Source organism: Salmo salar, chromosome 27 (genome assembly GCF_965601325.2).
Source record: "Salmo salar chromosome 27, fSalSal1, whole genome shotgun sequence".
Classification (NCBI taxonomy): domain Eukaryota; kingdom Metazoa; phylum Chordata; class Actinopteri; order Salmoniformes; family Salmonidae; genus Salmo; species Salmo salar.
Genome location: NC_138317.1, coordinates 24,149,091 through 24,162,500, shown reverse-complemented (window position 1 = coordinate 24,162,500; position 13,410 = coordinate 24,149,091). Strand labels below are relative to the sequence as shown.

General features: G+C 44.1%; 1 protein-coding gene across 1 annotated transcript in view; it reads left to right on the top strand.

The window, feature by feature from the left end:
- Positions 1–13,410, top strand: part of LOC106588717 (thrombospondin type-1 domain-containing protein 7A-like) — a 165,408-nt gene that overhangs the window by 87,339 nt on the left and 64,659 nt on the right. The window contains exon 6 of the mRNA XM_014177994.3: positions 1,301–1,504. Coding sequence (XP_014033469.3) covers positions 1,301–1,504 — 204 coding nt within the window. The remainder of the gene's footprint in view (positions 1–1,300; positions 1,505–13,410) is intronic.

Here is a 13,410-nt window from a genome sequence, read left to right as displayed (position 1 = left end):
GGAAGCTGTTTCTCTAATGTCTGTCATTTTCTGGGGTTTAATGGTCTTGTCGTGTTAAATAAATAAACACTATATTACGGTTATCATCAAAGCCAAGACACAATATGACTGTAGCACAGCAGAGGGAAGTTCATGTACCGAAGTTAGACATTAAGTTGTGACTCCATGAAAAACAAGTTTAGCTACCCTGAAAGGTGCTACCACAGAGGGGGAGGTTGGTGATGAGGGAGGCCCTGAAAAGTGCTACCACAGAGGGGGAGGTTGGTGATGAGGGAGGCCCTGAAAAGTGCTACCACAGAGGGGGAGGTTGGTGATGAGGGAGGCCCTGAAAAGTGCTACTACAGAGGGGGAGGTTGGTGATGAGGGAGGCCCTGAAAAGCGCTACCACAGAGGGGGAGGATAGTGATGAGGGAGGCCCTGAAAGGCGCTACCACAGAGGGGGAGGATAGTGATGAGGGAGGCCCTGAAAAGCGCTACTACAGAGGGGGAGGTTGGTGATGAGGGAGGCCCTGATAAGCACTACCACAGAGTGGGAGGATAGTGATGAGGGAGGCCCTGAAAAGCACTACCACAGAGGGGGAGGTTGGTGATGAGGAAGACCCTGAAAAGTGCTACCACAAAGGGGGAGGTTGGTGATGAGGGTGGCCCCTAAAAGTGCAACCACAAAGGGGGAGGTTGGTGATGAGGGAGGCCCTGAAAAGTGCAACCACAAAGGGGGAGGTTGGTGATGAGGGTGGCCCCGAAAAGCGCTACTACAGAGGGGGAGTTCGGTGATGAGGAAGACCCTGAAAAGTGCTACCACAGAGGGGGAGGTTGGTGATGAGGGAGGCCCTGAAAAGTGCTACCACAGAGGGGGAGGTTGGTGATGAGGGAGGCCCTGAAAAGTGCTACTACAGAGGGGGAGGATAGTGATGAGGGAGGCCCTGAAAGGCGCTACCACAGAGGGGGAGGATAGTGATGAGGGAGGCCCTGAAAAGCGCTACTACAGAGGGGGAGGTTGGTGATGAGGGAGGCCCTGATAAGCACTACCACAGAGTGGGAGGATAGTGATGAGGGAGGCCCTGAAAAGTGCTACCACAGAGGGGGAGGTTTGCCATGAGCGAGGGGGTGGTGTGTGAATGTTAGTTAGTTCCTGCTGTTTAAAAAAATTATGAAAAGGTGAACTGTAAGTTGAAAAACTATACTTTACTGAAATGTTATTTGGGATGGTAGAAGCAGATGGTAGAATGGTAGAATTCTACAGCTATTTATGGTTCCATGGCAGCACCAGTATACCTATTTTCCTGTCTTTTCCTACCAGGGTTCAAACTGAGGAAGAGGAGAGTCATCAATGAGCCGACAGGAGGAACAGGAAGCTGCCCTCACCTGGTGGAGGCCATACCATGTGACGAACCCAGTTGCTATGATTGGTTGCTTGTGAAGCTCGAGGAATGTATCCCGGACAATGAGAGAGAGTGCGGACCGGGCACCCAGATACCACAAGTGCAGTGTGTCAACAGTGATGGTAAGGGGAGGGAGGGAGAGAGAGAGAGAGAGAGAGAAGGAGGAGAGAGAGAGAGAGAGAGAAGGAGGAGAGAGAGAGAGAGAGAAGGAGGAGAGAGAGAGAAGGAGGAGAGAGAGTGAATGAGAGTGAGAGTGAGAGTGAGAGTGAGAGAGAGAGAGAGAGAAAAAATATTCTATGTCTTTATTATATTGTGTGTTAATTACCATGTTGATTTTCATGGTGTGTTCAGTTGTGTTACAATATGTTTTGGGTGAATTGGAGCTCAGAGACCCATATTGTTTTATTAGTTTTATTGCCTTGAACTGTGCCTGCAGGTGCTCGGCCGCAGCCGATTCCCAGCGGTCTGTTTGTGTGTGTGTGTGTGTGTGTGTGTTGGCCTTGGACCGCAGCCCAAAAGGGTAATTGCTGTTTCTGTAACGATCTTGTTCTGTGGATATTTATTTCTCTCTCCATTGTTTGTCTAGTCAAGATAGCAGAGAACTATGGAGGCTTGTGTGTATGTGCATGTGTGCGTGTACTTGTGTGTGTGTGTATGTGTGCCTGATATCCCATGGGGCCGAGGGGCGAGGCACGAGCCACTGCTGGTCGTAATTGTGCTGAGACACACGGAGAGCTGTGGTGGCACTGCCTGAGGAGGGACACACACACACACACACACACACACACACACACACACACACACACACACACACACACACACACACACACACACACACACACACACACACACACACACACACACACACACACACACACACACACACACACACACACACAGGGACAGGGACAGAGCTAGATATACAACACTTGCTAGTTCATGTTCTCTCCAAAATAAACTTGAATACAGTGTCAGAATTCAGGTAGCATGTGAGAGTAAATGAAACAATAACCATAGTGCTTGTTGCTTTTGGCAAGCAAGGTGATATTGGCTTATAGTACTGCAGTGGTCCACCATTTGAAGACTGAAGAGAACAGCTTGATCTATTGGACAGTCTAACAGTATAATAGGGCGCACGTTGAAATCATTGTCTCAAATCATTGTGCCAATCCAAGAGACTAAAGTCAAAGAGATGCAAAACTCCACAATCCCCTCGTCACACAGATTGCATTATTCTCCGAGCGTGCCTGGCACAGAGTGTAACTGATGCCTTTTTAATGTGGTTTGGGAGGTGAGAGTTTTAGTCAGGGTAGATCGAAGGGTCCTTGTGTTTTAGAGACAGAGTTTAATCTCAATAATTGAATTCACCCTAATTTAATTAAGTTCAGAATAATGGAGAAAATAACCATAGCTGACTTGAGAATTTAACAATAAAAATGATTAGGAGTGTGAGTTTTATTACTTCTAATTCAATATATCTGACATAGTTAATCTTCGTTTCAGATGATTAAATAACCCAACAATAAATAGGAGACAAAAATGAAAGATGTCAATGGCTTGCCTTCACACTCCATTGTGTTGTCAGGGAAATGTGAAGAACTCACTTTTTATTAATGGTTCAATTAGGGACTGTGCGTTGTAATTGTATTTTACATCCTGGGAATTTTCTGTTCTCTTTCGTTCGACTAAGATTCACCGTATGAATATAGCAATTATCAGAAGATTCGTAAACCATAGCACACTGCCAGCTAATGAGCTCCCTAGGGAGGGAGTCTGTCTGTCTGTCTGTCTGTCTGTCTGTCTGTCTGTCTGTCTGTCTGTCTGTCTGTCTGTCTGTCTGTCTGTCTGTCTGTCTGTCTGTCTGTCTGTCTGTCTGTCTGTCTGTCTGTCTGTCTGTCTGTCTGTCTGTCTGTCTGTCTGTCTGTCTGTGTTGATACTTCTCAACCAGTTGTCATAATATAACAATAATCAAGGTCCCATTCACACCAGCCAGAGCCTCATGCTGCCTGCAATGTGCTGTTGCCGTGACGATGACGATGGTGAAAGCCATATTAACTACAAGTGTAATGGTCTCTTTTTTTCAGAGGAGGAGAATATCTATATTGTATATTGAAAGATTTAGGTACAAGATGAAAACTATTATGAGTGAGAAAGGGAGAAAGGGAGAAACACTCAAACTAGTCTATCTCAACCAACATCTCTGCTCACAACTCCCTCTTTCTCTCTTCACCTCCTCATCCTTTCATCCTTCCCTATCTCCCTCTTTTACTCACCACTCCCTATTCCTTACTTTTCATCCCTCCCTACTGTACCTCCCTCTTCTACTCACCACTCCCTATTCCCAACGTTTCATCCCTTCCTACCTCCTTATTCTCACGGCTTTCTATTTCCCTCCATCCCCGCTTTCATCCCTCCCTACAGACACGGTGTATTGTGTATATTGATCCACTTAGCTAGGTGGTGAGCAAGCCCAGCCCAGGTACACTTTCCGTCTACACCCTGATTGCTTCGTTCAAGGTCACCTCCCCATCCCTTCTCCCCAGTTTTAGAAACAATATGGCTGCTGGCTGCAGTGAGCTTGTTTAAACAGCAGCACCCTGTTGAATTAGACATAGTTACGGGTAAATTAGATTACCTGGCGCTACTCCACACAGTTGGTTCACATTTACCCTGCCTGCATTTCACATTCGGGTGTTTGTGTGTGTGCGTGTGTGTGTGTACCTGCCTGTGGGTGTGTGTGTGTGTGTGTGTACCTGCCTGTGTGTGTGCGTGTGTGTGTGTACCTGCCTGTGTGTGTGCGTGTGTGTGTGTACCTGCCTGTGGGTGTTTGTGTGTGTGTGTACCTGCCTGTGGGTGTGTGTGTGTGTGTGTGCCTGCGAGTGTGTGTGTTCCCCGCCCTGATGGAATGAGACAGGGTTGAATAGAGGATATGTCAAACGATGTCTGGTGCTTTTCCATTAAGACACAGTTCAGACCCAGCTAGAGGAGGAGGGGGAGGGGTTTATGACGTGAGGTATGTACCTAGTTTAAAGGAGAATTGCTTCTTTGATCGGTTGGGTTGCTTGCAGAGCTGAGGACAGACAGCCGTAGCTGGTTGTTTCTCCTCTGTGGTTTTGCAGAATTGATTTCTAGACACATGCTGGACAGGGAAAAATAGGATGGGGGGAGGAGGGGAATTTCTGAGAGGTGAAGGGTGGTTAGGATTTTAATGCTAGAATTCTTAGTTGCTACATCCATTTTTGGACCGTGTATTCATTAATTATGAATACATATTGATTCCTGAAGAACATCACTAATTAATTCCTCATGAATTTAGTTCAAGTGTCGTGCCTCATCAGAACCCAAAATATAAGCTTGAGTTACCCCATTGTGTATAAACAACGTAAATGAAAAGCAAACTCTGCATATCCTGAAAACATTGTTAAAACTATAATTTTGATATCATGGATGGTCAGATCTTGCATCCATAACCGTGTCTATGAGTGTGCTTACATTTCTCCAGGCCCATCCCTCAGCTTTTTCCCAAAACAGAGGCGGGGTGAATGCTTTCTTATTGTTATAACTAAGGATTCTAGCTATAAGGGTCCATGATTCAGTACATTTGTTGTTCATTTTCATTGCAAATTTCATCTTGCAAGGCATGAATCTCTTAATTATTAAAGCCTTCGGAGTAGAAATGTTTTCTTTTAACATTCATGTTTGTTTTACCATCTTGAGTGTCTATAGACATGTTTCCTCCCTTGGAGTACTAATGAAAGAAGCCAGACTGCATTCAATGTTTACACACAAAGATCACAAAAAGACAGTCAGTCAGAAGCCATGAGAATAATCAGTCTCATACAAACACTTTAATGATTTCCTTTCCCAATCTATCGCATGAAGACACACAAACACACACACACACACACACACACACACACACACACACACACACACACACGACACACACACACACACACACACAGACACACACACACACACACACACACACACACACACACACACACACACACACACACACACAGACACACACACACACACACACACACACATTCACCACCACACAAACACACACACACACACAGTCCCTCTTGACTGGACCCTATTGATCCTCTGTTGTCTGCTACTGATGAAAATGGATTTGTTCCCCCCAAAGGGCTCCAGACATGTCATCAGACTGACTGCTCCTCTGGTTCCTCCCGTCACTATGGAATTTTTTATCAGTGGTACAGATAGGAGGGAACCATGAAAGGGAGATGGGATGGCCTGGAATACAATGGAGTGTGAATAAGGGTTTCATTGATATGAAATGACCCACTAAGATATGTGATAGGAAGGGATAGGATAGTGAAGATATGGCTAGGGTTGGATGTTGTGGAAAAGGGGATGGGATGGGGTATAGAGATGGGATGTGGTATAGAGATGGGATGGGGTATAGAGATGGGAAGGGGTATGGAAATGGTATGGGGTATAGAGATGGGATGTGGTATAGAGAAGGGGTGGGGTATAGAGATGGGACGGGGTATAGAGATGGGATGGGATATGATGATGAGATGGGGTATAGAAATGGGATGGGGTATAGAGATAGGAGGGGGTATAGAGATGGGATGTGGGGGGGGGGGGGGTTGAAGTGAGGTTTGTGGTGACATCCTGGTCCTCCCCTCACAAGAGTGATGGGATAAGTTGAGGTGGGGGTTGAAGAGATCCTTGATAGAGGGATGGGATGCAATAGGGTGGGGTGAGGAGAAAGGTAGGGTTCGGGGTAGGGGTGGCGTCACACAGATTTAGATCGGTGCAGGACCCCAACAAAATCTAATGTCTCAATGAAACCTTGAAAAGACTTCATGTGTCTCTAAATCCCAAATCTCTCCATTGTTGTGCGTTTCCCTTTTAAGCCATTTAGCACGGTCCTAAATCCATTTAGAGCTTTTCCGGGGTCAGGCATCCTTATTCTGACCTTCAAGATCTCAACAATACACCTCACCTCTAAGATGACCCTCAGCTAAAAAAAATGAGTCAATACATTTTTTTTATGCAAAAATTATATGCACATTTAAGCTCAATCTTTAAAAAAAAAAGCATTGAACACTTTACCCGTCAGTCATAAATTATTTGAAAATATCTGTTAACAGTCTGTCAAATCAAATGAAGTAATTCCACAAGGCTATGACTCTGGAATTGATGCCTGATGAAAGCTAAATAAGTCTCTCCCTCTCCCTCTCTCCTTCTCTCCCTCTACCTCTCTCCTCCTCTCCCTTTCCCCCTTCCTCTATCTCTTAGCTGTGCTTAGTTCTGTTATGTTCTGCAGGAAACTCTTTCATTCATGTTTGCAAACATCCAGGGGACCATACTACTTCCCGTGTGCACAGCTGTCTCATCAGATATTTTATGCATACGGCAAGCTACTGAACTTTATGCATTTACATGTTCGTCATTTAGCAGACGCTCCTATCCTGATTAGTGCATTCATCTTAAGATTCAGTAGCTAAGTGAAACAACAACAGATCACAATCGTGTCAAGGACATTTTCCCTCTACAAAGTATTTATCAGCAAACTCAGTGCTAGTGGGAAAAGGAATTCCACATGGGTTGTGCGTGCAGGGTACACTAAATTAAAAGGGTTGCAGCCACAGGGAGGGGAGCGTCTGTAAAAACTACAGGAGGCGGAGTGAACAGGTATAGAAAACACACAAATAGCTGCCAAAGCTACAAAAGAACAAAATGAGATCATCAGAAAATAACAGTATATCCGCAGAACAACACGGCAGAACATCTCAGTTTTGGTGATAACACCACCGAGTACAGCTGCTGCTGAAAAACACAGGGGAGACTGAAGTACTAGCACTAAATGCCTAGCACAGGTAAAAGACACACCCCTCAGCACTGATTGTTGATGGACTGGCAGAGGTGAAAGACACACCTCCCAGCACTGACTGCTGAAGGCCTGGCAGATGTGAAGAAAAACACCCACTACAATACAACACACCAACAAACTCGCAAGACTGTTACACAAATGTGCATTGTTTACAGACAGATTATTTCACTTATAATTCACTGTATCACAATTCCAGTGGATCAGAAGTTTACACACGCTAAGTTGACTGTGCCTTTAAACAGCTTGGAAAATTCCAGAAAATTATGTCATGGCTTTAGAAGCTTCTGATAGGCTAATTGACATCATTTGAGTCAATTGGAGGTGTACCTGTGGATGTATTTCAATGCCTACCTTCAAACTCAGTGCCTCTTTGCTTGACATCATGGAAAATCGAAAGAAATCAGCCAAGACCTCAGAAAAAAAATTGTAGACCTCCACAAGTCTGGTTCATCCTTGGGAGCGATTTCCAAACACCTGAAGGTACCACGTTCATCTGTACAAACAATTGTACGCAAGTATAAACACTATGGGACCACGCAGCCGTCATACCGCTCAGGAAGGAGACGCGTTCTGCCTCCTAGAGATGAACGTACTTTGGTGCGAAAAGTGCAAATCAATCCCAGAACAAGAGCAAAGGACCTTGTGAAGATGCTGGGGGAAACAGGTACAAAAGTGTCTATGTCTACAGTAAAACGAGTCCTATATCAACATAACCTGAAAGGCCGCTCAGCAAGGAAGAGGCCACTGCTCCAAAACTGCCATAAAAAAGCCAGACTATGGTTTGCAACTGCACATGGGGACAAGATCATACTTTTTGGAGAAATGTCCTCTGGTCTGATGAAACAAAAATAGAACTGTTTGGCCATAATGACCATCGTTATGTTTGGAGGAAAAAGGGGGATGCTTGCAAGCCGAAGAACACCATCCCAACCGTGAAGCACGAGGGAGGCAGCATCATATTGTGGGGGTGCTTTGCTGCAGGAGGGACTGGTGCACTTCACAAAATAGATGGCTTCATGAGGGAGGAAAATTATGTGGATATATTGAAGCAACATCTCAAGACATCAGTCAGGAAGTTAAAGCTTGGTTGCAAATGGGTCTTCCAAATGGACAATGACCCCAAGCATACTTCCAAAGTTGTGGCAAAATGGCTCAAGGACAACAAAGTCAAGGTATTGGAGTGGCCATCACAAAGCCCTGACCTCAATCCTATAGAAAATGTGTGGGCAAAACTGAAAAAGCGTGTGCGAGCAAGGAGACCTACAAACCTGACTCAGTTACACCAGCTCTGTCAAGAGGAATGGGCCAAAATTCACCCAACTTATTGTGGAAAGCTTGTGGAAGGCTACCCAAAATGTTTGAACCAAGTTAAACAATTTAAAGGCAATGCTACCAAATACTAATTGAGTGGATGTAAACTTCTGACCCACTGGGAATGTGATGAAAGAAATAAAAGCTGAAATAAATAATTCTCTACTACACTGCTCAAAAAAATAAAGGGAACACTTAAACAACACAATGTAACTCCAAGTCAATCACACTTCTGTGAAATCAAACTGTTCACTTAGGAAGCAACACTGATTGACAATAAATGTCACATGCTGTTGTGCAAATGGAATAGACAACAGGTGGAAATTATAGGCAATTAGCAAGACACCCCCAATAAAGGAGTGGTTCTGCAGGTGGGGACCACAGACCACTTCTCAGTTCCTATGCTTCCTGGCTGATGTTTTGGTCACTTTTGAATGCTGGCGGTGCTTTCACTCTAGTGGTAGCATGAGACGGAGTCTACAACCCACACAAGTGGCTCAGGTAGTGCAGTTCATCCAGGATAGCACATCAATGCGAGCTGTGGCAAGAAGGTTTGCTGTGTCTGTCAGCGTAGTGTCCAGAGCATGGAGGCGCTACCAGGAGACAGGCCAGTACATCAGGAGACGTGGAGGAGGCCGTAGGAGGGCAACAACCCAGCAGCAGGACCGCTACCTCCGCCTTTGTGCAAGGAGGAGCAGGAGAAGCACTGCCAGAGCCCAGCAAAATGACCTCCAGCAGGCCACAAATGTGCATGTGTCTGATCAAACGGTCAGAAACAGACTCCATGAGGGTGGTATGAGGGCCCGACATCCAAAGGTGGGGGTTGTGCTTACAGCCCAACACCGTGCAGGACGTTTGGCATTTGCCAGAGAACACCAAGATTGGCAAATTTGCCACTGGCGCCCTGTGCTCTTCACAGATGAAAGCAGGTTCACACTGAGCACGTGACAGACGTGACAGAGTCTGGAGACGCCGTGGAGAACGTTCTGTTGCCTGCAACATCCTCCAGCATGACCGGTTTGGCGGTGGGTCAGTCATGGTGTGGGGTGGCATTTCTTTGGGGGGCCGCACAGCCCTCCATGTGCTCGCCAGAGGTAGCCTGACTGCCATTAGGTACCGAGATGAGATCCTCAGACCCCTTGTGAGTCCATATGCTGGTGCGGTTGGCCCTGGGTTCCTCCTAATGCAAGACAATGCTAGACCTCATGTGGCTGGAGTGTGTCAGCAGTTCCTGCAAGAGGAAGGCATTGATGCTATGGACTGGCCCGCCCGTTCCCCAGACCTGAATCCAAATGAGCACATCTGGGACATCATGTCTCGCTCCATCCACCAACGCCACGTTGCACCACAGACTGTCCAGGAGTTGGCGGATGCTTTAGTCCAGGTCTGGGAGGAGATCCCTCAGGAGACCATCCGCCACCTCATCAGGAGCATGCCCAGGCATTGTAGGGAGGTCATACAGGCACGTGGAGGCCACACACACTACTGAGCCTCATTTTGACTTGTTTTAAGGACATTACATCAAAGTTGGATCAGCCTGTAGTGTGGTTTTCCACTTTCATTTTGAGTGTGACTCCAAATCCAGACCTCCATGGTTTGATAAATTGGATATCCATTGATTATTTTTGTGTGATTTTGTTGTCAGCACATTCAACTATGTAAAGAAAAAAGTATTTAATAAGATTATTTCTTTCATTCAGATCTAGGATGTGTTGTTTAAGTGTTCCCTTTATTTTTTTGAGCAGTATATTATTCTGACATTTCACATTCTTAAAATAAAGTGGTGATCCTAACTGACCTAAGACAGGGAATTGTTACCAGGATTAAATGTCAGGCATTGTGAAAAACTGAGTTTAAATGTATTTGGCTAAGGTGTATGTAAACTTCCGACTTCAACTGTAATTCTGCTTTGAAAGTTGATCAACTTGTATCCTCACTTTTGAGAAAATGGCCTTTGAATATTTTGGTACCTACTGGAGAGCTCTCCTTTGTCGACACACATTCAGCATTGTTCACACCCTCTTAAGCTTTAGCCCCACCTATCTCTTTAAGGGTTGATCCGAGCGTTCTGTCCTAACATCAGCAGTCAAGCACCCAAGTTAACTGGCTAACGTTGGCTAGCTTGCTAGCTACTTCCAGAGACAAATGAGAGAACAGCTCGCTGACCATTTTACTTGCCCTAGCAGAGCTGGTTAGGCTGTTTTTATGCTATCCAGAGCGTTGGTGACTGCAACTGTGCTGCTTGCAACAATTTACGCTTTTTTGCAAACGTTTACTGACACCGACAATATTCAACAGGTGTTTGTCAGTTATTCTGCGCTCTGGCACACTCAGATAAGAGTGCTCTGAAATCTGAGTAGAAAGCCATAGCGAATTTACCAGCTACTTCTATCAACAGTTGTCGCAATGACCATCTATTGAAATGGTTACTTGCATAGTGAAGTATTTTGTTAACCTCTTAAGACATGTAGCTAGCTAGCAGGATAAACAATGAATCATAATCCCAACTCATGACACTACTACCCTGCATGAATCTGCAAGTAGCTAACCAACCAGGTTCAATGTTAGCTAGCTAACATTAGGCTATAACTAGCAAAGCAAATGGCTCTAAGATATGAATAATAAGATCATACACGTAACGTCAGCTAGCGAGCCAGCCAGCTAACGTTACCTAGCTAGCTAACAGTACACTTTGACTTGAAATGAAAAGTCCTTTCTGTCAAAATGTGAAACATGCAATATCTGAAAATGTAACTGGCTAGACTATCCTAACAGTGCTCTGAAATCAGAGTAGATAGCCAGAGCGAATTTACCAGCTACGTCTGTCAACAGTTGTCGCATAGTTGAGTCTTTTGTTAAGACATGTAGCTAGCTAGTTAGCTAAACAATTAACCATAATTCCAACTCATGATGTTACTACCCTGCATGAATATACAGGTAGCTAAACAGCCAGTTTCAATGTTAGCTAGCTAACATTAGGCTATAACTAGCAAAGCAAATGGCTCTGAGATACAAATAACAAGATCATACACGTAACGTTAGCTACTGAGCCAGCCAGCTAAGGTTAGCTAGCTAGCTAACAGTACATTTTAACTTGAAACAAAAATGACTTGTCGTGGAAATATTTTGTCAATAATATTTCTCAAATACCGGAGCCTGTGAGTTCAATTAGACTTTATTACAAAGTATTATAAGCCGAGCTGGTTCATGAAGTAACTCCCTTTCCAGCCTTGACACACACTTTTTATGAAGGTTCATCCTTACGTCACACACATAGTAACACACATAGTAACACACACATAGTAACACACACATAGTAACGCTTTACACAAATTTTAGTTTGGTTTCACATTAGGGCATAGAAACATTATGCCATAGCAATGGTACACAAATAAATAGACATGCCCACTATCAAGACAGGTGCATGTCTAATGGTGTCTAATGACCTAGACACATAAATAGAGTGCACTTCTCCTGCTGACTACTACGAAATGTATAATGGGCACAATGTACTGGAACATTTCCAATACTTTCTGTCAAAATTAGAAATGTGTAATATCTGAACATGTAGCTAGCTAGACTATCTTACCCATATCCATCATGGATGGATGCTTCTCCCTGTCACGGATGCAATGGTTGCCTTTAGATTGAAGATGTAATCCGGAGACAGGTGTTTTCTCCATCTCCTTAGCTATCATATTCTAATTCCACTGATTTCAAAACTCGGTTATCCAGAAAGTGAAGAGCAACACTTGTGCAGTTCTACAACGTGATATATATATTAAAAAAGCAGCGTTAGACAGGATTACCTACACATACTGACCAGCTCAAATAGACAGAAGTGTGCTATATGGCAGACCAATCTGAACTCATCTTTCGGCATGTCCAGGCCACTCCTTATCTCAGCCAATCATGGCTAGCGGGAAGGTTGCTCGTTTTTTCTGTGACTCATAAATTAATTTAGTAATTTTATTAGTATTTACAGATGGCATACAAGTTTGTTATTAAGGCACATGAAAGTTCACATCTTCCAGAAGGCATTTCTGCCAAAAAAAACACATTTTGATAAAAACAAGTCACTTAGGCCTGAAACAACGACAGTCAAAAATACTGGCCAATTAGACAGTTCAAACAGCAATTATTAGGTAGGCTACTAGTGAAGAGATACTAGGGGAAAGGTGGCACTTAAATTCAAGACAATAAGAACAGCTACTAATTGAATCAATAAATATACTTGCTATACTTGTTAAACACTACTAATCGTTCTGCCAGCTCCAATGGTGTTATGTATTAAGCATATGCAATATTATGTATTAAGCATATGCAATATGTATGAGCAATCTTCACCGTGATACATTTGCACTGTAGATTGGAGGAATCTTAAAGTATACATTAATAGAGGAAGTAGTATGTTTGTGTTAAAAGCCAGTTAATAAAAATTGCTTGTATGTCACGTGTTTTGTTCATTCGTGAATCTCTAGAGGCTTTTTCAAGACATTTGGACAGAACATCATGGCCCAGTAACGTGGGTATGTGAGTTAGCGTGCGTGTGCACGTGTGTGCGTGCGTGTGTGTGTGTGTGCGAGCATGTGGGGGACATTTGTCAAGGACAGAATATTCCACCTACGTGAAGATGACAATGATTCAGTATCTGTTGTCTTAATGTCTATGTGACTTGACACATTTGGAGATACACAAGGTTTTATCCAGCTTGCTTATGCATTAGAGATGCAATCATTTGGATATGAGCACATTTTTCTTCCATGTACACTGTCAAAGTCATGAGTAAAAGATTAAACTAATGCCTCAATGCCTGAATTAGAATTTCAATGGTTATAAATA